This window comes from Barbus barbus (genome assembly GCF_936440315.1).
Source record: "Barbus barbus genome assembly, chromosome: 1".
In the NCBI taxonomy this organism is placed as follows: Eukaryota; Metazoa; Chordata; class Actinopteri; order Cypriniformes; family Cyprinidae; genus Barbus; species Barbus barbus.
This window is the reverse complement of record NC_136729.1, coordinates 14,832,694-14,860,056: the sequence shown is the minus strand read 5'-3', so window position 1 is coordinate 14,860,056 and position 27,363 is coordinate 14,832,694. Positions and strand designations below refer to the sequence as shown.

At 38.2% G+C, this 27,363-nt stretch overlaps 1 protein-coding gene across 1 annotated transcript in view; it reads right to left on the bottom strand.

The window, feature by feature from the left end:
* The window catches only part of LOC306874919 (uncharacterized protein), a 75,892-nt gene that overhangs the window by 23,876 nt on the left and 24,653 nt on the right, over window positions 1-27,363 (bottom strand). Inside the window, exon 2 of the mRNA XM_079425251.1 lies at window positions 12,825-14,471. Coding sequence (XP_079281377.1) covers window positions 12,825-14,471 — 1,647 coding nt within the window. The remainder of the gene's footprint in view (window positions 1-12,824; window positions 14,472-27,363) is intronic.

Below are 27,363 nucleotides of genomic sequence, written 5' to 3'. Positions count from 1 at the left end.
TGAGGATGTGGGCATTTGGACACATGATCCTTTGTCATACTGAACTATAATGAAAATATTTGACAATACAAATAAAAAAAGAACAGACAATTTATGAAGGTTTTGCTACTCCAAAAGTACCTTCTGTGCCTCTGAAGCTTTTCTGCTGACATCAAGTTCATATCAGCTGGTAAATATATAATCCAATATCAAACCTAACTTTTAATGATCAATCAAATCAAATCAAGTCCCATCCTATATTATTTCCAACTCAATACACAGTCAGAAATATGTCATATTACCAAAGTTTAATGCATTTTTGAATTTAAGACTCATACTTTTACAAGCAGAGGCACTAATATGAAACAGAGCTAGCATGGTCACTATTAAAGTTACATAGATTTGACATAAAGACCTGAACAAATATGAAAAAGCACCATGCATATAGGTACTCTATCTGGCAAGCAGATACACAAGAGCTGTCAAACAGCCAGTCATCACTGTCAACACATGGCTTCATGTCGCGTTATTCAATCTGACATTTATATAACCCGCTGTAACACAAACACAGCGTCTAACCAAATCCAAAAGTCATCACACACGTGGCAGGTCATGTACTGTAGCCTAGTTTGTATAAACTGATGTTAAATATACAAAGAGAGCAGTTTAGCAACAGCCGGGAATTATAGACTAAACAGGAATTTACAGCATGACAACGGTACAGAGTGAAACATAGTGGCATTTCATTCATGAATTAATTTGTGGTTTTGAATTAACCCTTTAAACAACTGGACAGTTCTCATTCATTTCTAGTACGCACTGGTATTTTTACAGTAGTTCACGTCTCTCGGTCAAAATGTTGGACTGCTTGGCTTTTCCTGGCTTCAAAGACTAATTAGAGCACAAGCCAATAGAATTTGATTACGAAATGCGAACATTTAATTGGTTTGAACTACTGCACACTGAACAAGTCACTATATTGAAAGACTCAGATTGACACTGAATGAGCTGTCTTGTTCGTGAATGAGGATCTGCTGATTTAAATTATACTAAGGGTAATAATACTTCTTTTCGGCAGTGAACGACACTGCATTACTTCAGATGTTAATTTCCGCCACATGAAAAAAAGCATGTTTTGGAAAATCAAATTTTAACAAAAACGTATTAAAGTTATAATTTCTGAGAAAAACAAAAATCGGTATTATGAGATCAAAGTAATGATTATGACAAAAAAAGTCATAATTATGATATACTAAGTCATAATTATCAAATAAAGTGTCAAAATTATAAAACCAGTTATAACTTACCTCACTTTCAACTAATTTGAACTTAGCAAAACATAATTCTGGCTTTTTATATCAGAATATGATTTATTATCTCATAATTACATAATTTTTAGTTTAGATTTTTTCCATATATGGCGGAAACAGGCTTTCATAGATTACATGCTCATTTTGGTTTTTAATCCTAGTAAAGACCGATGAACAAATACAATATATTTGTCTTCATTGTAAATAGCATATCTATTGTTTTTACATTTAAAACCTAACCTTTTAAATGGTTTTCCTTAAAGTATGCTCATGTTATATGTATTTAAAATAAACATTATTTGCTTTGACATAAATTCATATTGTACACATCTTAAACAGATGAGAATGACTAACGAGAATATCGAAGAGGCTTGCTTTTGCCTCAGTCCTGAATAAATCTGAGCTAGTCCACTGATATTAAACAATCAGAGTTCTTGTGTAGGTGGATATTTTTATAGACCGTGTATATCACTCAGATACTTTTAGAACGCGTGTGTGTAAAGCAGCTCCCAGAACTCAGTCGCCCAGACTGTCTCACTCTGTCTGCCTCCTGTCTGTCTCTCCCTTTCCGCCTCCACTTTCTCCCTCCCTCCTTCTCTCTCTCTCGCTCTTTCTCTTCTTCCCTCACTAAACTCACATACTCTCTTTCTCAGTGTCGCTCACACACTATGCTTTTTCTGTATGTCTGCCTCATTCTCCTGTCTGGAGTCAGACTCTCTCAGTGTCTCTACTCTGACACTCCTCTCCTCCCTCCCTCTCTCTCTTTTCCTCTTGCATCCGTCCCCTCCTCTCTCCCCCCACAGTAAGATGAAAAAACGAGAGAATTAAACATGAGCTGCCTTTGAACAGACGGAGAGAGAGCATTTGGTGCAGATGGGTTTAATCGTTGCCGTTCTTGCTAAAACAGCAACAACACACACACGCACACACAAAACAAAGAATCAGAGAGGATAGGTAAATGTGTTTGACATTGACTGAGAGAACGTCTGTAGATTCTGGCGGCTGGAAATGCGAGTACGAAGAGCAGGAATATGCATTTGTGTGTGTGGAAAGCAGGCAAAACCCTCTCGTTCCCTTAATAAAATACTGATGAGGGGTTGGATTGCTGAATGTCCTCTCTATCTCTGTCTCTCTTTTCTCTCTGTCTCCTCCGGGTACAAAGCACAGAAGCTGACACAACAAGGCTTCTTTCTTATACTCACTGAATAAAATTAAAGGAGGCATTTAGTCTAAGACCTCCTTGTCAGTTTCATTACAATAAATCAATATATAATTTGTGTCCTTAATATGAACTCTTCAGTAAGGGCTAAGCTGTAGGACATAAAAGTAGTTGACATCAGTTTTCCAGACAAAAATAAAATAAAATATTTAGGACAATAATCACTGCTGTGTGCTGTGATGAAATGCTGTTTCGGTATATATACTTAAATGATTTAAGTTATATAAACTATAGGGTGGTTTTCTATTTGTATTTAATATAAATGTGTTATCACTTCATACATTCTGATAGTAATTGTGCTATTTAAATATAAATAATAAGAATATATTAATTAATGTATACACCAAAAGTCTAAAGTGTCCGAAACAAAGGTGTAGATACCAATCACAGTAATTGCTTAATGTTAATGATTGTTGGTGATGTTAATAAATGTTAGTTAATGATTTAAAAAAAAGACTTGCGGTTTAGTGAGAGAATAAGAATCAGTCGTGAAGTCCATAATGGCTCTGAAGGATTCATTGACTCACTGAGTCAAAACCAGCAAGGTTGAGTCTGTTTCAAGAATCTCATTTAAAAAAAATGTTCCAAGATGAGTCATTAGTTTGTGAATCGTACATCACGGCTCATGCTGAGTTTGTAGTTAGACACAGGAAACAGTGGGGTGCACTCTAATCAGATGATATCTAAATCTCGCAAAAAGCTTTTAGTGAGCACTTCTCCTTTGCCGAGATAATCTGTGAGGTGGATGGATTATCTCAGCAAAGGAGAAGTGCTCACTAACACAGATTTAGACAGATTTGTGAACAATATTTGAGAGAAATAGGCCTTTTGTGTACATAGAAAAAGCCTTAGATCTTTGAGTTCAACTCATGAAAAATGGGGGCAAAAACAAGTGTTGCGTTTATAATTTTGTTCAGTGTAAATACAAATTAATTCTCTGCCAGCGGGAGGCGCTGTTGGAGCGGGAGAGAGCTGGAGGTTTCCCCGGTAACTCTGTACACAAAACAGAGCTCTGCTCACAAATGCTGCTTTATTAGACGTTACATGCAAGATGAAATGAAAATGACATCCAAAATTTTCTGAAAATAGTTGGTTTCCATCAGAAATACAGTGATATAAAAACACCCGCACTGGGTTTCGATTTTGAAACGTTCAGTGCTCCCCACCCCCCAACCATTCAAATTTCTGTAGGATGGATTTACAATTTGTGATGTCATAAATACAGGAAAGCAACTTTGTAGTCCAAACGAGCCGTTCGCTGTAGTTCTTGGAAAGGGATTTTTTAAAAACGAAATATCTCCCTTTGGAGTGGACTTTGCGATTTGTAACTTTGTAGATCATTTTATGCTCAAACATACACACTACACACTGACTAAAATTCAAAAAGTGAAAAAGCATAATAGGACCCCTTTAACGAGAAACTTTGCACATTGCGTTCATATTCTGCTTTTCTGCCACGGATTTGCAGGTCTTGTCTTTTTCTTCTACAGATGACTTGCAGGACCCTGTTCGCTATTGTACTAAATTAGTTTTAATTGTTTAACCGCCACAGCATCTTGTCTCCATGGCAACGCACACGATTCGTGTCGAATGCAAGTGACGTCTCAGGTAGCGGAGAGTGCAAGTGGCGATTGCTAGTGACATTGTAATTTAGTTTCTTTTTTGTCTTCACCACCTGGCTACTGTTGTAAAATGTTAAGAGATTCAAACAAAAAATAATAAACAGAACAAAATAAAAATAAAAAAGACTTCAAGTGACGTCACTCGCTGAAGCACAAGTGTCTCAGAGTTCAAGTACTGAGAGTGCAAGTAATGAGAGTGCAAGTACTGAGTGCAAGTACTGAGAGTGCAAGTCTGAGCGTGCAAGTACTGAGAGTGCAAGTACTGAGAGTGCAAGTGCAAGTCTGAGCGTGGAAGTACTGAGAGTGCAAGTGCTGAGAGTGCAAGTACTGAGAGTGCAAGTGCAAGTCTGAGCGTGGAAGTACTGAGAGTGCAAGTGCTGAGAGTGCAAGTACTGAGCGTGCAAGTACTGAGATTGCAAGTACTGAGAGTGCAAGTACTGAGAGTGCAAGTGCAAGTACTGAGAGTGCAAGTGCAAGTCTGAGCGTGCAAGTACTGAGAGTGCAAGTGCTGAGAGTGCAAGTGCAAGTCTGAGCGTGCAAGTACTGAGAGTGCAAGTGCAAGTCTGAGCGTGCAAGTACTGAGAGTGCAAGTGCTGAGAGTGCAAGTGCAAGTCTGAGCGTGCAAGTACTGAGAGTGCAAGTTCAAGTCTGAGCGTGCAAGTACTGAGAGTGCAAGTGCCGAGAGTGCAAGTACTGAGAGTGCAAGTCTGAGCGTGCAAGTACTGAGAGTGCAAGTACTGAGCGTGCAAGTACTGAGAGTGCAAGTACTGAGAGTGCAAGTGCAAGTCTGAGCGTGCAAGTACTGAGAGTGCAAGTGCTGAGAGTGCAAGTGCAAGTCTGAGCGTGAAAGTACTGAGAGTGCAAGTGCAAGTCTGAGCGTGCAAGTACTGAGAGTGCAAGTGCAAGTCTGAGCGTGCAAGTACTGAGAGTGCAAGTGCCGAGAGTGCAAGTGCAAGTCTGAGCGTGCAAGTACTGAGAGTGCAAGTGCAAGTCTGAGCATGCAAGTACCGAGAGTGCAAGTGCTGAGAGTGCAAGTGCAAGTCTGAGCATGCAAGTACCGAGAGTGCAAGTGCTGAGAGTGCAAGTCTGCAGCCAGACCCTTCTCCATTATTTGCCTTCACTAGTTGATAATAAATGGTCCTGTGATGTGACAACTGAATAGAAAAGCTGCATTCACATAAATGAATGAATAAAGAGAATTAGCAAATAATTTGAAAAAATTGTATTATATGGAGTACAACGTCACTCAGAACACATCAACGTTCCAAATATAAAGCATGGCACAAAACCCATGGATAAAATGTGGGGAAATGTGTGGCAGCAGTGACCTGCCCTCCCTTTGTCTGTCTGTTTCGGCATTTCTCTCAGACACAGCTGACCCACTTAGAGCTTTTAAAAATGGTTAAAATCATTGAACGTGCCCAAGCAGAAGAGAGGCACAAAACAAGGTTAGACTCGCCACACCCTGCTGGGAAGACTGCTGTGGATGTGTGTGAATATGTGTGTGTGGTGTTGGCATGAAATATTTTCTCCCGTGTATATAGCCAACCCCCCCCCCCCCCCCCCCCCCCATTTCAGCCTTGAAGGAAGGACATGAACACACAAACAAGAGAGAAAAGAGAACGATACATACATATGCATACCAAGAGGGCTGAGCGGAGATCAGTGTTGTTATTGTTAAATAAAATGAACGACTAAAATAAATTGTAAATATTAGATGGAAAAATGTAACTTACTAAAACTTAAACTTATTTCAGTTAGTCGCCAAGGCAACATTTATAATTTTCATACAACAAAAACTGAAATAAAAATTAAATTAAAACTATGGGCAACGATTAATCATGATTAATTGCACCAAAACAAAAGTTTTTGTTTATTTAATATATGTGCATATTTATTATATATATATAAAGACACACACATACAGTATATATTTTGAAAATATTTCCATGCATTTACATGTATATATTTATTCATATTATTTATATTATATATAAATATATTTAATATATAAACATAACATTTTTCTTAAATATATACATGCATGTGTGTGTATTTATATATACATAATAAATATACAAAGTATACACACATATATTATGTACAGAAAAACGTGAAATCGCGATTAATCGTTGCCCAGCACTAATAAAAGTATAAAATAATCTAAACAAAGAAATTAAACTAAAAAATACAAAATGACGTAACAAAATTTAAATTAAAACTGAAAATATAAAATTTAAGCTAAATTAATAAATACTATAACAGTATTTAAACTAGATAAAAAAAAGTCTGTCAAGACAAACTTTAGGTTGGCTTGAGAAAGCCTAGCCTGAAAGTTTGAACATTTAGATAGATTCGATAGATGTTGATAATATTTCTAGCATGATTAATATGTTTTTAGCATGATTAACCTGTTACTAGCATGTTGCCAGCATGATTAGCAAGTGACTAGCATGTTGATAGCATGATTAACAAGTGACTAGCATGTTGCTAGCATTATAAGCAAGTGACTAGCATGTTGTTAGCATGATTAGCAAGTGACTAGCATGTCATTAGCATGTTTCTATCATGATTAGCAAGTTACTAACATGTCACTAACTAATGTTTCTAACATGATTAGCAAGTTACTAGCATGTTTTAGCATGATTAGCAAGTTACTAGCATGCTTTTAGCATGCTTAGCAAGTTACTAACATGTCACTAACTAATGTTTCTAACATGATTAGCAAGTTACTAGCATGTTTTAGCATAATTAGCAAGTTACTAGCATGCCGCTAGCATGTTTCTAACATGATTAGCAAGTTACCAGCATGTTGCTAGCATGATTAGCATGTTACTAGCATTTTGCTATCATGATTAGCAAGTGATTAGCGTGTTGCTACCATGATTATCAAGTTACTAGCATGTCACTAGAATGTTTCTAGCATGATTAGCAAGTTACTAGCATGTCACTAGCATGTTTCTAGCATGATTAGCAAGTGACTGGCAGGTTGCTAGCATTATTAGCATGTTGCTAGCATGATTTGCATGCTACTAGCATGCTGTTAGTATGGCATGAGAGAAATGACATAAAAAATGTCTCTAGTCACATAAACCAATCAGCTAAAGCCACACCTGAGGTTCTCCAGCAACCACTTAAACACACAGAGAGGTGGACAGAAGCAGCTACGCTTATATGACAGCACACAACACAAACACAAATCAGTCATGTTTATAGCCTGTAGGCTTTGTGTGAGAGAGTGTGCATATTCAGTACATGTGGTCAAGTGTCCACTGCTGCTGTGAGGGCACATAAACCTCTCTCTCTCTCTCTCTCACACACACACACACACACACACACACACACACACACACACACACACACACAGACAGAGCTAGGGTTATCCAATCTGTCACACCAAGGCACAGAAGACAGCAAAAAGGGCGAGAAAAGAAGCGCAAAGAGACAGAGTGAAACAAAGAATTTGTCACCGATGTCAAAAAGGCAAGTAGAGGAAAGGGTAAAAAGGATTTTTCATATCTAGGTAACTGGAACTGACTACAAACAGACGGCAAGATGAGGAGAAATGTGTTTGTTCTAAAATCCCACATAGAAATTTACTTTCTTGACATTTAACAACTCTTGCCCCCATCTTCTTCTCTCTATTTCTCGCTTCTTCCTGGTTCTGGGCTTTTTACAATAAATTAATCGCTCTGAAGATTTTTCTTACTTTCCCTAATTGAGGAGTGCCAGAGAGGTTACAAAGATAAAAAAAAGGCAATCTCACTTCTGCTTCTGAGCTCACAGACAAACAGACTGCCTCCACAAACTGTAAGTATGACAGAGAGAGAAAAGAGAGCGAGGTGTTCAGTAGGAGGAGGGAATCCCCACTTGAGTCAACGACTACGAGAAAGCTGCTCCTGCTGGGAAAATACCTGTGTTGCTGTATATTTCTTGTGAATCATGAGTCTTGATAACAATCAAACTTTTGTTTTCTACCCGTTAATACTCAGAGGAAATAGACGTACATGGTGTGTTTATTATTAGACGCGTCACACAGTTTTACCAAAACAATTACAAACACTTTCCTATTTAGTGGTTACTTGTGTAAGTTTATTAATTTAGTTAAATATAATTACATATTATATATTTTTACATAAATATATTATAATATGTAAACATCATGTAATTCTAAAAATCTATACTGTATGTGATAAATATAAATACATTTATTAAAATATAATTTGTATTATATATATATATATATATATATATACACACAGTGCCCTCCATAAGTATTGGAACAGTAAAGACAAAATTGCTCTGTTGGCTGTGGAGTCAAGACATTTGCAAATATGATTAAAAGTTGAATATGAGACAAAACTACAGAATGTCACATTTTATTATTAGCCGTTTCAACACATACATGTTTTACCAAATAAAAAGAACAGCACTTTTAGAGTTCATCCCACTCATTGATGTGAGCATAAGTACTGGGACAGTTGAACATAAGGCAGATATAAAAGATTAAAAGCTATTATTTAGTTGCAGATCCCTTGCCCACAATCACAGCAGTGAGTCTGTGACCCATAGACATCACCAGACTCTTGGTCTCATTCTTTGAAATGCTTTTCCCAGCCTTTAATGCAGCCAATTCCAATTGTTGTTTGTTTTGGGGAGTTTCTGCCTTGACTCTCCTCTCCAGCTGGTGAAATTCATGTTCAATCAGATTTAAATCTGGAGATTGACTTGGGCAATCTAAGACTTTCCATTTCTTTGCCCTTATAAATTCCTTGACTGAACTTGCAGGGTGTTTTGGGTCATTGTCCTGATGCAATATGAAGCACTTCCCAATGAATCTGGTGGCATTTTCTTGAATATTGGTAGGCAAGATGGTTTTTTAACCCTTCTAAATTCATTCTGCTACTGTCATCATACATTAAGTCATCAGTAAAGTTGAGAGAGCCTGTTCCAGAGGCAGCCATGCATGCCCATGCCATGACACCACCTCCACCATGCTTTACAGAGGAGGCTGTATGCTTGGGATAATTGCAGTTCCCTTTTTTCTCCACATTTGTGCTTTCCCATCACTTAGATAAAGGTTCATCTTTATCTCATTGGTCCATAAACACAGTTCCAAAACTCTTCTGGCTCACCTTTGTGCTTTTTTGCAAACTCTAATCTTGCCTTTCTATTTTTGGTGCTGGTCAGAGGTTTGCATCTTGCTGTGTAGCAACTGTAATTCTGTGTCAAAGTCTCCTGAGGACAGTAAATTGTCAGAGTATCACCCCAGCTTTCTGGAAGTTGTTGGTGATTTTACAGACATGTCTTTTAGGGTTCATTTTTACAGCTTTTATGATTTGTCTGTCATCAAATACTGTTGTTTTCTCAGCCAATCAGGTAGCTGTTGGTTGCTGGTGGTTTCCAAACTCTTGATTTCTCCATGCCCTTTGTTTTTGCTATAGCTCTTAACTGACTTCCTCTTTTCTTTTAGCATCCAAATTGCTTGCTTTTCTCTCAAAGTCAGCTCCCTCAACTTCATCCTAGTTTGTGTGTGTCATCATCGAATGCAAGATTCAGAATGGAGAAGCAATGGATATAACTGATATGACACTTTCCCTGCTTTTAATATCTGAAGAATTAATGCAACAGGACACAGCCGATCACTTAGAAAGACCTGAGGCAACTGTTCCAATACTTGTGCTCACATCAGATAGAGGGATGAAACTCTAAAAGTGCTGAACTTCTTAGCTGGTAATAATAAATGCCAATAATAAAATGTGACATTTCGTAGTTTTGTCTCATATTCATCTTTTAATCATATGTGCAAATGTCTTGACTCCACAGCCAACAGAGCAATTTTGTCTTTACTGTTCCAATACTTTTGGAGGGCACTGTATGTATATACATATATACAAATATATTTATAAATGTTAAACTCAAACAATGCAACTTCAGTTAACTAATAATGTTTAATTCAAAATGTCCAAGATTAGAAATTACTAAAAGATGGACAAAAATCTAATCTCTTATCATAAACAAAAATCATTGTGAGTTGAGTTGTTAAATGTGGTTGTGAATAACTCTGATTGTGTGTGTGTGTGAGAGAGAAAGAGAGCCAGTCAGATTGGGGGAATAGAAGTTTTGAGTCCCTCTTTAGTTTGCAACCATGCATGCCAAGACACTAAAAAAAACAGCCCCCTTTTTTCTTTCTTCCTCAATCTCAGTCTCCTCTAAAATTCATTATCTTTTATTGGTGTGATGAAAGAGGACTACTGGGCTGAAAGAGGGGGACTCTGTCTTCAAACAGACCGCCACGCAGGGAGACAGAATGCACAGCGTTACTTTGAAACTCTATAGTCACACACATTTACACACACTGCCTTTCTCTCTCTAGCACGGATATACAAACACACTCACATACACACAGTCACAAAGCCTTTGCTCTTTACTGCGTAAACAAAGACACACACTCTCACTTCATAGCAAAAAAAAAGAAAAGAATAAAACTCAAGTTTTCTCTCAGGTTGCACAAAACAAATAACTTGAAATGTGGCTTTTTTCTTCTCTTTTTTTGATTCAAGACATGATCTTTTTAGACATGATACACAAGCAAAACAACTAAAAACAGTATTTTTGGCCTTATCCTAATTAAAAGAGATGGGCCGAGCATATTCAGCCTCTTAGCATGAATGCTAATCACATACAAAGACTCAAATTCCTTCACTCTCTGTTCAGCTGTCCATTCAATTAACCTTTGGATCTACCTAACTGCCCCCCTTATACACACATCAGAGTTGGAACACCCACTCCCCTCCCTTCCCATGGTACACACCACAGGGTGCCCACTCCATCTTTCAGAAACAGTCTCCCCTGTATGAAGTGAGCATACCCAAAGCTCCACAAGCTAATGGAAAAAACAGGGATGTAATTCTCTCTTCTTGTATATTTTGATTTTTAATTGCGTAATTCTAGAAGCCCTGTCTAAATGTAATTCTTTTGTGCTAAATCATTTGTTGACTCTATAAAACAAAAATTATGAAGACAACACTGATGCATCACAGTCTGAGGAAAAACAACTACAGAAGTTATCTATTACTTGTACTTAAAGGGAGAGTTCACCCAAAAATGAAAATGCTGTCATTAATCATGCTGTTCCAAACCCGCAAGTCTTTCGTTCATTTTCGGAACACAAATTAAGATATTTTTGATGAAATCCGAGAGCTTTTTGACCCAGCATAGTCAGCAGCAGAGCTACCGTGTTCAAGGACCATAAATGTAGTAAGGACATCGTTAAAATAGTCCATGTGACATCTCTTCAACGCACGTTTACAAGAGTATCCAGTGTTCTGACATAGAAAACACGTGTGCTGCAGCTTGTTTACAAGCAGAGGAATACACATGTATGCGTTGTGGTAATGTCGTGAATGCGAGTCGAAGTCTGACGTGGAAGTTTAATAAAGTTGTTTTTATTTTTTTTGCACACAAAAAGTATTCTTGTAGCTTCATAAAATTATGGTTGAACCACTGATGTCACATGGACTATTTTAACGGTGTCCTTACTACCTTTCTGAGCCTTGAACATGTCAGTTGCATTGTCTATGCAGGGTCAGAAAGCTCTTGTGTTCCGAAGATGAACAAAGATCTTGCGGGTTTGGAACGACATGAAGGTGAGTAATTAAATGACAGAATTTTCTTTTTTAAGTAAACTAACCCTTTTAAAGTAAAGTGACAGTCTTGTGTGGCTATACACATCAAGTTAAGCCAGGCTCACACTGTGCGATTTTTAATAATCTTTTGCGATTGCTGCTTGTCACACTGTACGAACATGATCCCCATGTCAGACTGTAGGATCTCAGTTGTCTTAATGTCAGACTGTACGACAGTCAAGACGCGACAAAAACGGACGTACTCAAGAAGACTTGTCCGGAGTTTTACGTCATCAATACGTGACCCGCGTTCTCTCGCTATAATGGTAGCTAGCAAACAACAGCAACGTGTAGCGTTAGTTTTATTAATTACATGCCTTGATGTTAAAAAAAAAACAAAAAACGAAAAAGACGACGTGTGTGGAGCAAGTCATGGCTGGGCAAAAGAGGACTTTATGGACTTCCAGTTCTACAGAGCGAACTTGAGGTAATTTTGTTATTCGAGTTTAAACATCCTGCCCCTTAATAAATAAACTTTAAGTAAACTTTACGTTGTACATATATTGTTTTTTACAAATAATGAATGGTTTGAAGTTGTCGCGCTAATTGCGTCATCAAGTTCAGTGCTCCTATTGGTTCTTGGTTTGACGGTCGTCGTAGGAGATGTCACACTGCAGGAAACTTGAGGAAAGTGTCTGAAATCTTCTGACACTGCCAGAATTTAATCGGAGGAAAAAATTGATCGCAACGGCCATTAATCGGCTGTCGGTGAACATGTCAAACCAGCGATCTAGACAACCGATTTTAGCCTAGGATTATAGGAATCTTTTAGGATGTTAGGATTTTCAAAATTTGTCTCAGACGAACAAATCGTGGCCAAAATCGCACAGTGTGAGCCGGGCTTAAGACATAAAAAATCCACTAGTCCTGAACGTAATGAAAATCCTTAAGCTCATATCAAAAGTTGAGTTTTATACTAGCTGTCTGACTTGATGTTATTTGTGAAAATATGTTTTGCAATATATGACATTTTTCACAAGTTTAACAAGCAAGAAAGAGTACTCACATCTCTGCAGTGAGTCACGATACCACCAGCAGGCATCCCCCGTTGCATGCGCTGTGGCAGAAGATGCCCATGTCCTGTGGCTGAGGTGGGTGTCGTGGGTTGCATGCTAGCATTGCGGTATCCTCCCACAGCCAGAGGACCCAGCTTGGCCACAGAGGGATCGGGGTCAAAATGTCGTAATGGTTTGGTGTTGTTGAAAGAGTATGGTTCTGGACCCATACCAGCTGTGGTAGTCTTGTTTAGTTGCAGTTGTGAGGGTTTTCCCTGCGCCTGCATTAGGAGCTTGAGGCTACTGGGTGGCTGGTTGGATGTGATGGCCTTGAACAGCTGACTAGACATCGCAGGTGCTTGATTATTTTGCGAGTTGAAAAGATGTGTGGGAGGTTGCGTTCCTGGTTGGCATTGCCCAGCTGGACTGGGATGTTTATCTGGTCGATAAGGAGGTGATGGTCGAGTGTTGTTTGATGTTGGGGCAACACCAGGAAGATAACTTGCCTGAGAACCTTGGATTGCAGTGCCGGAAACTCCTGGTGGGGCATTTCCGGACAGAATACTGTTCTGGGGGCTGAAAGGGGGCTGAGCAATTGCTGGACTGGCTAGCTTTTCTGGCCTGTAGGGTGGTGAAGGCCCGGTGGATGGGGCTGGAGCCATGCTAGAGATTAGAGAACTCTGGGGGCTCTGAATATTTCCTGCTGGGCTGAAGGGCTGCTGATGAGGTGATGAGTTAGGCAGTTTATCCCCTGGTCGGTAAGGTGGAGAGGGACCAGCCCAAGAAGTACTCTGCTGGCCCAATCCAGACAACCCCGACTGTGCAGGTGGGGGACCTGCACTGTTGTTAGAATGATGCTTACTATTCGATGCCATCTGCTGAAGCTGTTGAGCCCGGGACATTTCATGCCAGTTGGATCCGGGCCGGCTTGATAGGGCGGCAGAAAGCATGGGTGACCGTGCTTGATTTTGCCCTTGTGAAGAGGAGGAGGACAGGGGTGATGCTGAGAGTGGAGACGGAACTGGTTTGGAAGGATGTGGTAGAGTATATGGTGCCCCAGCAGGACTTGGACCCACTTGAGGGGACCCAGCTTGAGAGAAACCAGGGGACTGAGTGAGGTGGGCCTCCAGGTGCGACTGTCTCTGTGGAGATCTTTTGGGGGTGCCATTACCTTCTGGGTGGACAAAACCTCCAGCTGTACTTGCCTGTTCATCACTTTCTTTTCCTAAGATCTTCTCAATGTCAAGCTCTGGTAAAGAGGGATCAGGGTTCTTTGTAAGTTCATCCAAAATCTCCTGCAGTTCTTGTTCCACCGAAGGAGTGGCCGAACTCCCATTGGGGTTGAAGTTACTTGTCAAGCCCCCTGAGCCTCCCCCAGTACCTGTTGTTGATCCAGGACTAGCATTTGGGGGTACGGAATATGGAGAGCCCAAATTATTATTGTTGCTGTTCAGTCGAGTAGCTTCCAAAACCCCCCCCTGGTTGCCCATCCCAGAAGGGAATGGGGGCTGAGGGTAGCTGGGGCCCATGGCCAGGGTGACATCTTCCAGACATAGTCGTTTGCCACCTCCCTGGGTCATAGACGTGTCAGAGACCCCGTTTAGTGATGCAGAACTCTCAACGGCCCCAGTCAATTTCCTCTTCAGGGATACTGGCAGCTGTGGAGACACAGAAATACACAGCCTTGTTATCACAGAAAGTTGCTTTAAGGAAAACAGAATGATGACCTTCCAAAAAAAAAAAAACACACACACACAAAAGATTGCTAACCAGAATTGTTTAATGTTATGCGACAACATTTACTAAGAGTCCAAATCTGGACATTAATTCACATTTCTCATGTATATATTTCGTTTTTTTGGCAACAACTTGATTGTTACCACAAGCCGAATGGTCTGTTACTGCCCACAAATGGTCTGTAGGGATCTCAAGGCTCTATATTTCAAACACTAACAATATGAATGCCCATTTCCAAAATGGGCTTTTTTGGGTCTGAGCCTTCCAAGGGCCCAGCTGTTGTCCGATGGTGCCAAAAGTGGGATCATTCAGCAGACCGTTTCCATTAATGCGTGGGTCAGCACCCCGAACGCCTTCTCTCTTACCCCATCCTCCCCAATTCTAAAGCCCTCTTAGCGGATTAAGGCTAAAGAGCCGCCAATCAAAAGCACCTCATTCACATTCAGAATGAAGATGTTTGCAAACTTGCAAATCACATAATAAAAAAGACAGAGCATGGGCATTTATTAGATGTGTGGCCTCCAAGGAACTCCTATTATCAAAGCAAAGCATTGAGTAAAATTTAAAACAGAATGCTGGTATACTAATTTAGTAAGTGTTTGTTCTAGTCTTACAAAATAATGAAGAAAAATCAGGTATTAGCAGTTTCAGTTCATGAAAGCAACACATTTTTTAACCTTTTTCTTTATCGTTTAAAAAATGGTGGACTCCCAAAATAGAGGCACAAAAGAGAGAGTAAGAGAGAGAGAGAGAGAGAGAGGAGATGGCTGGAAAGACAGTGGATTTTAGTCCCAGTGCAGCTAGAAATCCTGTGTGCTCCATGGCACTTTTAACCTTATAGAAAAATTAAGAAAGACAGAAATAGAGAGACGGGATGAATAATTTACTGTAACATTCCAGCTGCAGAAGAATGTGCAGTATTTTTTCATTCTTGTTTCTTCTTCTGCATTCTCTCTTTTTTATGAGGATCCTGACACCATTATCCATTTTTAAGCTCTTTCTCAGACTTGTAAAAGCCATTGGGAAAACCATTACAGAATATTGCCTTGTACACATCATATAGAAAAAACATTCTTAACAGCTCCCTACATTGGATCCGCCTAGATACAATACAGGAATATATAAACAATATACCTCATACCCCTTCCCAAGAAGCTGGCTTGTGGACACTGCTAGTCCACTTCCTACAAAAGCACTCTTTCCTCCTTTCTCTTCCTTCATCCCCCCATTCCCCACCCCCTTTTTATCTAGGAGGTTTTCCACATAGATTCCTCTCTGACTAGAACAATGGAACTCTGGAGACACACCTTCCCCGGCATCGCCAAGCTGTCTGCGCAGTCCACACTGCCATGCATGTGTGTGTGTGTCTGTGTTTGAAAAAGAGACAGTGTGAACATGTGATGAAAAGGAAGAGTGTCTGTGCATGTGTAACAGAATATGAATTAATGCAGCCTTCATTTTAGAGCCTGTATTCTCACTGACACACACACACACAATTCTCTCTCTAATGGATGCCAATTTCACCCTGAGTAAACACATCAATACAGACACATCGACTGTCTCTCTCTCTCTCTCTCTTTCTCTGCTGGAGGGACGCCTTTCATTCGGTAGCGATCGGATTTGTCCCATTATGACTGACACAACCATCTGTCAGCACAGAGCGCTGGTAAGAGAGAGAGAGAGAGGGAGCAGACCTATCATCCACACTGCTGTGCATATTCCTCATAATTATGGCTGGTAAGGCATACATCTGATTGCATTGTTCTGATTCTCATTAAAGCTGCACTGAATACACACACACACATATACAAACATGCAGGATACTAAACAAACAGAGTGGTACCGTGATGAGAGGGGATTAGTAAATTAGTGCAGTCTGAGTCTGTGTAATGGTAGATTTCAATAATTGGGTTGATGGATTTGTGGGTATTGAAATTAAAATAAAAAGCATCAAATAGTACCAGAGACCAAAGTGTCAATTAGAGCAATGCCTAGTAAAAATACCACAGCCACCATCACCAATATTTATAATCTTTGACACGTTATTATCTTAAATGACTCACTCAGTAATTCAAATGACTGGCAAAATGACCATTCATAAAAAGTTTGTTTAACTTCAACCACCACCATTAATCAACTAACCGGATTTCACAGCCTACCAAAATTCTAAATAATTTCAGTAATGTTCCTTGTACAATCATGAATGTGCAATGACTAATTAGAAAAACATTAATTCAATTCAGTTCAGAAGAGCCAAAATATATTCACTTTTGGCTTGTGGAGAGCAGAAGGTTATCTGAGCAATGATTCTGGCCCTCTTCGTTTAGGAATCACACTTGCCTCCTTCGCGGTCAAAAGTGACCGAAGCCTTGAAATGTAACTTTTTTTTTTTCAGGAAAATCAGTGTAATATATTTTTGTTCAATAATATTTTTGTATTATTATTTATGATTTCTAGGGAATTTTATGATACTATGCAATATTTATACAATTTTAATGAGCTATTTTCTCCATTAGAATTAATATGTATTTTTTATTTTAATTTATTTTTTAAAAATTTTTTAATAAATGCAATATTTCACATTAAAATAGAGGCATTTAAAATAAATTTTTTTGAAGTGAGAATTGGGCCATCTGAAGGCATTAAAAAAATAAAAACTTGTGTAATGTTGCATAACCTTCTTGTATTAGCACCCTATATAGATATATACAGAGGCTTTTGGATTCCTGTTGTTTATTAGACATAATTTCTTAATTTTTTTAGGTTTTGCATTTAGATATATATCTAGACATTCTAAAAGATTAGATGAGGTGAGGCACGAGCCGCGCAGGGACCAGCTCTGCAGTCACCAACCCTAAAATTGTCTTACCAGCTAATTTCTCTGTGTGTGTGTGTGTGTGTGTGTGTGTGAGTGTGTGTGTGCGCACGTGTGGGTGTCTATTTTGCACTCCTGATATTCTAGACCGTCACCCCTTGATTGCTGCACACTTTGTTTTCTGCCCAGTGGCTGATTTGTAGTTTGTACCACATTTTTTCGTACTTCCCATTCATTTCCTATGTCGGTCATTTTTGACCGTGAAGAAGTCAAGTCCATGATTTTTTTGTGTGTTCATATTGCTAATGTGACAAAAGTCACCAAGTGTCATCTCATTCTGATGAAGCTAAGATTTTTAAAATTTCAAACTATAAAATTTTTCGGTCAAAAATGACCGAAGAGGGCCAGAGGGTTTTAAGAGGAAGATTTTCAAGAAAGCTACTTCTATCCGTACATTTTACTGTACAAAGAGGGTAATTAAGGACAGTTGTTAGAGAACACAGAAACAGGATGAGGAGTGCGTGTGCAAGAGAAAGAAAGATAGAGATACAGAGTAAGGCAGAGGGAGGGTCTGTGCCAAGAGAAACAGATTGGGAGGGGTCTGGAGACACTTTTTGCGCATATAAACAGAGTTTTGTCTCATACACCAACATAAACACACCTAATGTGTGTGTGTGCCGGAAAACACATAGTCAACCTCTCATATGCTTACAAAGACGAACACCCTCAAAGAGGTGCTGAGATAGAGGTACTTTTCTGATCCCTGTGGACAATTAAACCCAAAAATGTCATTGTTTAGGCAACTTTCTTTCCTCTGTGGAACACAAAAGGTGAATTTTTGATTAATATCTTGGCAACTCTCTTTTCAAAATAATGAAAGTTAATAAGGATTGAGGCTGCCAGGTTCTAAAAGGTCAAAAAAGCACCATAAAAGCATCATAAAAAAAGCCCATACAACTTAAGTGCTATATTTCAATCCTAGCATCATACGATAACTTTGTGTGAGAAACAGACTGGCATTTAAGATGTTATTCACTGAAAATGTTGTTATCTGCACTTGCTGTCCTTGGCACATTAATAACTTCACAAGAGAATAATGTCCAGTTTTTTCTTTTAAGTCGGATGTTTTCAATTAATCATTTGATCCAGTTCAGATAACTCTGATATACGTAAATTGGTAAATCTGGTTTTTAGGTTTGACTCACTGACTCCGACCATAGTGGTTAAATCTTATTGGATCAACGATTATTTGTGAATAATGACTTAAATTTCAGTCTGTTCCTCACATAATTGCTATCACATGACTTGGAATGAGAGTGTGTCATTTGGATCACTTTAAGGAAACTTTGGTATATTTTTTAGTCATTTTGCAGCTTGTAGCCCCAGTTCTCATTCACTTCCATTACACACACTACTGTTTTAAAAGATCGGGGTCTGTAAGATTTTATAATGTTTATAAAGTCTCACCAAAGCTGCATTTATTTAATAAAAACATTAAAATCAGTAATATTGTGAAATATTTTTACCATTTATTTACTACAATATTACAATTTACTATAATATACTATTTGTTTATATATATTTTCATTATATCTTCAGTGTCACATGACCCTTTAAAAGTCATTTTAATATGCTGATTTGGTGAATAACATTTGGTATTATCAATCTTGAAAACAGTTGTGCTGCCTAATGATGACTGAAAGTTTAAATAACAGCATTCATTTAAAATAAAAATAATTGTTAATATTATGAATGTCTTTACTACGATGTTTGATAAATTGAATGCATCCTTGCTGAATAAACCTATAAAAAAAAACGTACTGACCCCAAACGTTTGGACAATAGTGTGCAAAAGACAGATCGGGATATTCCTCAAACATTCAGTTTGAGTCGCAGAAAGTCATACAGGTTTAGAACAACATTAAGGTAAATTATGCAAATAACATTTCAGTACATAATGAGAGAATTTTCATTCGGCACAAACTTTTCCTTTAAGTGCAAAACAATGTTAGTGTGAAACGTAAAAGTCACAAATATTCATGGAGCAAAAGTAGATTTTTAGCATGAAATATAATGAGACACTTAGAGGATAGAGTGTTTTAAAGCAGTAAAAGCTAGGAGAGGTGAGACGGGGTGAAAGAAAACCCCTCCTCTCTGAATAAGCCATCTCAAAGACATCAGTGTGCTTGTGTGACAGGGAGGGGAAAGCAAAACAAGCGACTTCCCAGCGAAAGTAAACGAGCTGGTGCATATTTACACACAGGCGAACAAGAGAGCAAACACACACGTGCACACCCACGCACAAACCCGCATGCACATTGAGGTAGTAGCCCTGCTGAGATTAAAAGAGCAAGCTTTCTTCATTTATCTCTTTTCCCACTGCACTCTTTTTCTCTTTTCCTCTCTCCCTCCCTCCTTCCCCGTGGCATGTAATGGTATGCCAATCATCATTACTGTTTCCATTGTTGTGCCCTTAATTACCGCTGCCTCTGCGATGCCGCTGTCATCTAGATATGCTAATAAACAAAGAATAGCCTGGCAGCCATGCGCCACTGCATTAGTGTGAGCGTGCGCCGTGAGTCTGTGTGTGTTGGTGTCTTCTGCTCGGCTCTGGTGATGCTTTCTGCCTCAAACTCTGTCTTTTGCGGCACGAGCACAAACATTCATCTCACAAACAGGATGACCTTGCAGATAAGCATTTGTTTAGACGTCTACATAAATGTTAACTAAGAAAAACATTACTAGATATTTATATTTTTGTTACTGTATTAATGATAGTTTGTCAAGTGAAGAGTAGTGTAAAAAGTTATATTCATTTATATATGCATTAGGCAGATGCTTTTGTATTAAGTGACTTGCAGTGCAGCCAAGGTATATGTTTGATCAAAACAGAACTTGTGATAATGGTGTTGGTAGGCCATGAGCTCTACAGCAGAAGAAATACTATCATCTACTAATCAATAAAACTAGTCAGCAACAATAGATATAATGAAAAGCTGAGGTTAAAAGGATCATACTGATTTTGTTGACTCTCTTAAACAGAGGTGACATTTATTCAATGTAGAATCATTTTTTTAATATATTGGGGATAATAAATCTCAGCTGTTGGTGTAAAAAGCACCTGCTTTTGTATTTTAATCCTCAAACTATCCTAGAATAACTGCACTGCAAATATTGAAATATATACAGTACCATTCAAAAGTTTGGGGTGAATAAAATTCTGAACGTTTTTTAAAGACATGTTATGCTCACCAAAGCTGTATTTATTAAATCAATAATGCAGTAAAACAGTAATGTTGAGAAATATTACTGAAATTCAAAATAACTGTTTTCTATTTTTATATATTTAAAAATGTAATTTATTCTTGTGATGGCAAAGCTGGATTTTCAGCAGCCATTACTCCAGTCTTCAGTGTCACATGATCCTTCGTCATTCTAATATGTTAATTATGTGCTCAAGCAACATTTCTTCTTATTATCAATGTTAAAAACAGTTGTCCCAATTAATATTTTTGTGGAAACTGTTACATTTTTTTCCCAGAACTCTTTGATGAATAATAAATTCCATAGAACAACATTTATTTGAAATATAAACCTTTTGTAACATTATTTTCTTTACTGTTACTTTTGATCAATTTAATTGCTGAATAAAAGTACTTAAAAAATATCTTACTGACCCCAAACTTTTGAACGGTAGTTTAACTAACTAAACCATGCATTGTCAAAGTACATTTCTAAAGGAAATACCTTAAAATCACATCTTACTATTGTCATTTAGGCAGACATTTTTCTACCTAAAGTGACTAACAGCACATTTACTGAAGGGATTCTTCCCTTCGGAGCAGCCCAGGGTTAAGTTCCTCCCTCAAGGAGTGATGGGGGATCCCAATAATTCTGCACTTCATGAACCGATAACCATCAGATTACTAGCCCAGATCTTCAATCTTAAAGACACCAGCATCCCCATAACAGACAGAAACGCACACTGCTGTTCAAATCTTAATTAGGAAGCAATAATTGTGTGGATAATTGAATAAGGAGATCAACTGATTACAATTTCTGTGCCATCATTTATCTTGAATATAATCTAAACACTAAAGTGTGACTGATTTAACAACTGTCTCACCATTTGATTGAATATTACACCATATTATGATAATTATCTCATACATTTCATGTATTTGAAAGTGACGTGACATACGGCCAAATATGGTGACCCATACTCGGAATTTGTGCTCTGCATTTATCCCATCCAAAGTGAACACACACACACACACCGTGAACACACACCCGGAGCAGTGGGCAGCCATTTATGCTGCGGCGCCCGGGGAGCAGTTGGGGGTTCGGTGCCTTGCTCAAGGGCACCTAAGTTGTGGTATTGAGGGTGGAGAGAGCACTATACATTCACTCCCCCCACCTACAATCCCTGCCGGACCTGAGACTCGAACCTGCGACCTTTGGGTTACGAGTCTGACTCTCTAACCATTAGGCCTCAACTTCCTAATTTTTTCCCACTTCCAAATTTGTTGCCCATTTGGAAACCCAACTCCCACTGCCATATGCCAACTATATACATTATATCTTTAAATCTTAGCTATATATGACAGTGTAGAATCTGTGTGTATAAATAGGACAGCCTGCATGCATAACAAACCATGTTTTGTACAGCTTTGTTCATACATCATTTATAAGTGCAGTATGTGTAATAATAACATGTATTATAAGCTTGACATCTTAAACGTATTTTAAGTATGTGTGACTGTGTTAACTTAACACACAGAATGTGTGTTTGTGTCCTGATGTGTAACGACAGGTGGGTTAGGTTTCAGACAGGATAAAGAGGATTAGGAGAGTGGGGAGTGAGCCCTTCCCCAACACCCCAGAGAGCAAGAGCCAGAGACAGAGATAAAGAGCAAATTACAGCTAAAACAAAGAAAGACAAACAGTAATTATTTTTTTAATCTGTCAACCAAGTAGATCACATCCACAAAAATGTCCAACAACTGAACTAATCGGCCCAAATAAAAGACATTTTCACCACTCTCACACTTTTATATCACCTTAAAATAATACAATCCTACATCCTTGATATTGATTAGTCAAGAAAGACTACAGTCTGCCTGCAGGTCATATTGAACATATGACCAAATCACACTCTGCTCATTGGGTTCATTTGTTGTTCACTCCAACCAGTAAGAAAAAAGTCAATGTCTACATATTACAGACTTGAAATGAGCATGCAGCAGCAGACACATATCGTACAAGCTCATGTGTGAGAAGTCGTCCTTGAATTCTCATCAGGAGGAAGAGAGAGTGAGATTTAGATAACTGGGGCACTTTTATTCTGAGTCATTGCTTGTTTTTCTTTCCTTTCTTGATAGTCACTCTCATACGATGTGCAAATGTTTGTTTGTGCGACTTCAGGATGTTTTTCCGGTTTTGATTTCAGTAAATGACGAGCAACAAGTAACAGAGAGATCAGACTGAGGGAATATTTTTTAATGCACATCTTTGTCACGATTTCCAGTAAAAATATCTAAACAAGATTCATTCACCTGATAAGTGGCATTGCATAAGATGTACTAAATATAAATAACATATTTTTTAATATCTTTGACATATATTCCAGACAAAAACAATAATAAAAAAAAGATTGTTAAATTCACCTGATAAGCAACACTACTTAAGATATAAATTGCAATTTATATTATTATTGATCTCAACTTGAGATTTTCCAGTAAAAACATTTTTAGAATAAAAAGAAAAGCAAGACTGCATAACATTACCATAACAAAAATAAAAAAAATCTGGCATTTAAAGTAATCATTTCAGAAGATAAAAATAATCTTTTTACCCTTAAAATATTAAGACTTAAAACAACTTTTAAAAAAAGCATAAGCCAGTGAAAAACTATTTCTGAAAAACAGAAAAATGTTCATGTAATACAATATCTAAAAAGTCTTAATATCTTGCACAGTTTTGTTTATTAGGTAAATAATCTTGTTTATTATGCAAAAAGATGTTTCACTAAAAAAACAAGACAAAATGCTCATTAAAACTCGAACATTTTCCAGTTCAAACACATTGACACCAAATCAAGCAGTTCCATCTGTTATTTTTCTCTAAGAAAAGCGTGACTGTGATTTAATTCACTTATTGATACAGAATAACAATCCTAATCACAGAGCTAGAGCGATGAACACACACACAAACAGTCTCTGAGCGCAGAGTGCCGGAAGGTCTGAGCGCTCTGTGCTGTGTTCAATGAATGTCAATGAACTTGTGAGGAGTGAGCGAGCGAGCGAGAGGAGAGAGACAGATTCACAGCCTTTTCATAGCGAAAGATAAACGCAGGACAAAGACAAAAAGAAACAGAGAGAAAAGAAATGCAAGACAGCCCGTCTTTGTTTGGATATGCGTGCGTGTAGGCACATCTGTGTTCGCACAGATAGGAAGTGTTCATTCACTGATTTTTTTTACTGCATTTGTTAGTCATCTTGACCAGACGCACAGTGATCCCAGTTGTCTTTCTCAGCCCGTTTTAATGTCCATCCGAGCACTTTTATTAATAAAACAGGAGAGAGATAGTGTGCGTGTGTTTGTGCATGGCTATATATAAGAGCAGCTGCAGGGTAGGGCTAATTTAGCAGCTCTGCTACTCTCACTGGACACTCCAGCTGCGTCAAAGCAACGAGACACACGCTCACACACACACAGCTCAAATACTTGACTTTTTCCTGAGACTGAGGGGTTTGACATTGACCACACATGAAGATGAGATCTAACACAGCTACAAACATGTACTATAGATACTATTAGATTAGATAACCCAAAAGCTGAAAAATTTCAGGGAGTTTAAGAAAGCAATCGGAATAATTTTCCCAATTAGATTCAAATTCAGTTTGATTCAATTGTTTTTCATTTAGGCATATTTTAGTTATAAAGTGTTAATTGTTCTGTTAATGCTATAAATCATGCTATAAATCATGCTACAAATCATGCATTGCAGCATTTCAGACTGATTCAGTTCCTGTAACTCAAACAGTAGACCATGGCATTAGCTACGCCAACGTCATGGGTTGGATTCCCAGGGAATGCATGAACTGAATGCAATTGAAGTCACTTTGAATGAATTTAAACAGATAATTCCTCTTTTTGAACTATTCATTAAAAGAACCAGCTCATTTCTGGAATTCTTCTACTCTGGTCAAGCTCTGGTTTTTGATTCACTAAAATGAATCGACTCATGAATTGGGCAACCCTCAATTGCAATGCTTGCCATTTTACATCATATTCAACAGACAAAATATGATTTCTTTTGTTATAGCGCTGGAGATTCAGCAGCAATTCTGAGCGAGTCTGTGCTTTAATATAAAACACATAAAAATTGTGGGCGGCCAGACAAAGACTGTTTCTGTAATCAGTTCAATTGCATTCACCTCCGGCACACAACATATATGTACAGTAAATATGAAGGGATCAAAACTTAAAATAAAAATATATATATTTTCCTCACTGTTTTACTCTGCTAAAAGGCTGTGCACCAGTGTTAACCCTCTGACATTTTGACCTCGTGACCCCATAATCCAGAAATCTCCACCAATCTCCTCTCTCACTGCCTCTACAGTAGCGTTTCATCCTCTGACTCTTACACACACAGAGTTTATCCCCCTGAGCAGGAGAGAAAGAGCAAATAGACTTAAAGAAAGATACTCAGTTTTGTATGTCTTCCTCAGATAAGAAAAGGCTTAGAGAGAATCAACTCGCCAAATCTTCAAAATCCAGTCTCCAAAACACACAAAGGAGAGCGAGATGGAGAGAGAGAGGGGGAGGAACAGAGGGAGTGAACAGATACTGTATTCATTTCACACTTGTCAGCTGCGAGAGCAGAATCAAAATGAATACAAGGCTGAATGAAGAATGACAGACAATCTGAAAGCAGAAAGAGAGAGAGACAGAGAGGATGGAAAGGGAGGAGAAACTGCTGATCCTGCTGGAGAAAAAAGGAACACACTCTTCCAAAATAATAAGCAACCCACCATTCATATTCAGAAGGCAACCAAAGCCATACTTTCATAGTTTCCCATTTTTATCATTTTTTCCTGAGGTCTACTTAGAATTATAATCAAGGTTTTATTAACCTTTTTTTTTTTTGGCTGCCGTGCCTTTAAGACGTCTATGTAAAAACTTTTAGGAGTAAGAATAAGAAATAATAACCTTAAAATAAATAAAACAGACATGGACACAGACTTTTCTTCTTTGCCATTTCCATTTTATTTAACAGTGACTCTTGGGTCAAGTTTCTAAGCATTATTGACATCTAAATTTGGGCAGTTATGTGTTGACGAATCAGATCAACTTTAGAAGGCTGCAGAAGTTTAAATTATATAACTAAAGCTGTATCCTATACAACTTTCATTTTAGAAGGGTCATGCTCTCTCAAAATGAACAAAGTTTTGAGTCATTAAGATTCAATTCCTCACCAAGTCTGCATTTTTAGATCAAAAATAAAATAAAAAACAGTGATATTGTAAAGTATTATTAAAATTGAAGTCAAACTGACCCCACAACTTTTAAACGACAGACAGTGTATGTGAAACAAGATATGGTTCTATGTTGTTATCCTTGTTCAGCAAATACGTGAACACGGAAATGCTTGCGAAACCAAACAGTAAAAACGTCAAATGTCAAAGGTCATGACCTTTTGAACTCCATAATGAGCTACTACACCAAATGCTCTCATTCACAAATGGTAGTAAGTGTATTCAGGCATACAACAGAGCATTTTAGTGAGTGTGTATGTGTGTCTATGCCCAGCTGTTTTACTGTACGCCCGGCCCTCAGGGAAGGCCCCTTGAGTGTGACTGCCCACCCCTACCTCCATCTCTATCCCTCTCCCACCCTCTCTCTCTCTCTTCCTGCAGTAATGGTTTAATGGCAGATTACAGAGCCTCTGAGGGCTGAATGGAAGAGTAATAAAATAAATGGCTTTGTAAGGGCCCTTCCCCCACAGAGAGCAGACCACCGCTGAACTCTACAGTTTAGAGGATCCCTGCAGGACTGCCCAATATCTACAAACCTGTGCAGATAAGGACACAAATGCATATGTCTCTTTCTCGTTTTCTTCAAACTCGTTAAATTGATAGACCTGTTAATAACTTATGTCTCATTTATCAGTTCATTTTGCACTTCCGGATCCATTTTCATAACTGTCCACTCACCTTAGAAATTCAATTCTCTTCAGCCTCAATCCTTTTAGAAAAGTACTAAAGCGTATCATTGTATTACCATGTTTTTTTTTCGACGAGATACCATGACACCATTATGTTTTTTTGTATATGATATACAGTAATATCATGTTTTTGGACACAGTACCAGGACAGTACTATGTTTTGGATATATATACCATGATACTACCATGGCTATTCTTAGAAAAACCAAAAAAATTGATATATATAAAAATGGTAATCATTCATAGCCTTAGTACACACACACACACACACACACAAACACACACAAATCCATCATAACCTTTAATATGAGTGTTGAAGTTGAGGGCATTCACATTATTGCGTCAAGCTAACAAGGACTTGTTTCGTAAAGATTTAGCGGAGTTGCTTCAACACCTGGCTGACTGAGCAAACTTAAGCGGGTCATTGTTCTACAATAACTTAAATACATCTCTTGCATGTTGAACATGCTTTCAATTTCTTAGTAAAATTCACTTTATTTTGGGGGGTATAAAGTCAAAAATATCACTGAAGAAAAACTGTTTAAATACTTTTCTTCATCTTTATCTTGGACTCTCTTATTTGTCATTGACACATTATTTTCAAACCTATGGGCAGAATGGGGAAACGTGAGTGTCTTTTTATTCCAGATGTCAGGATATTAGCAGGGCGGATCGGCTTGACCGGAGGAAACTCCCTTTCATAAAGACCTCATTCATGCCCCTGAAACACTATAGGGCACTATGGTTGCGTGTGTGTTTTATCATT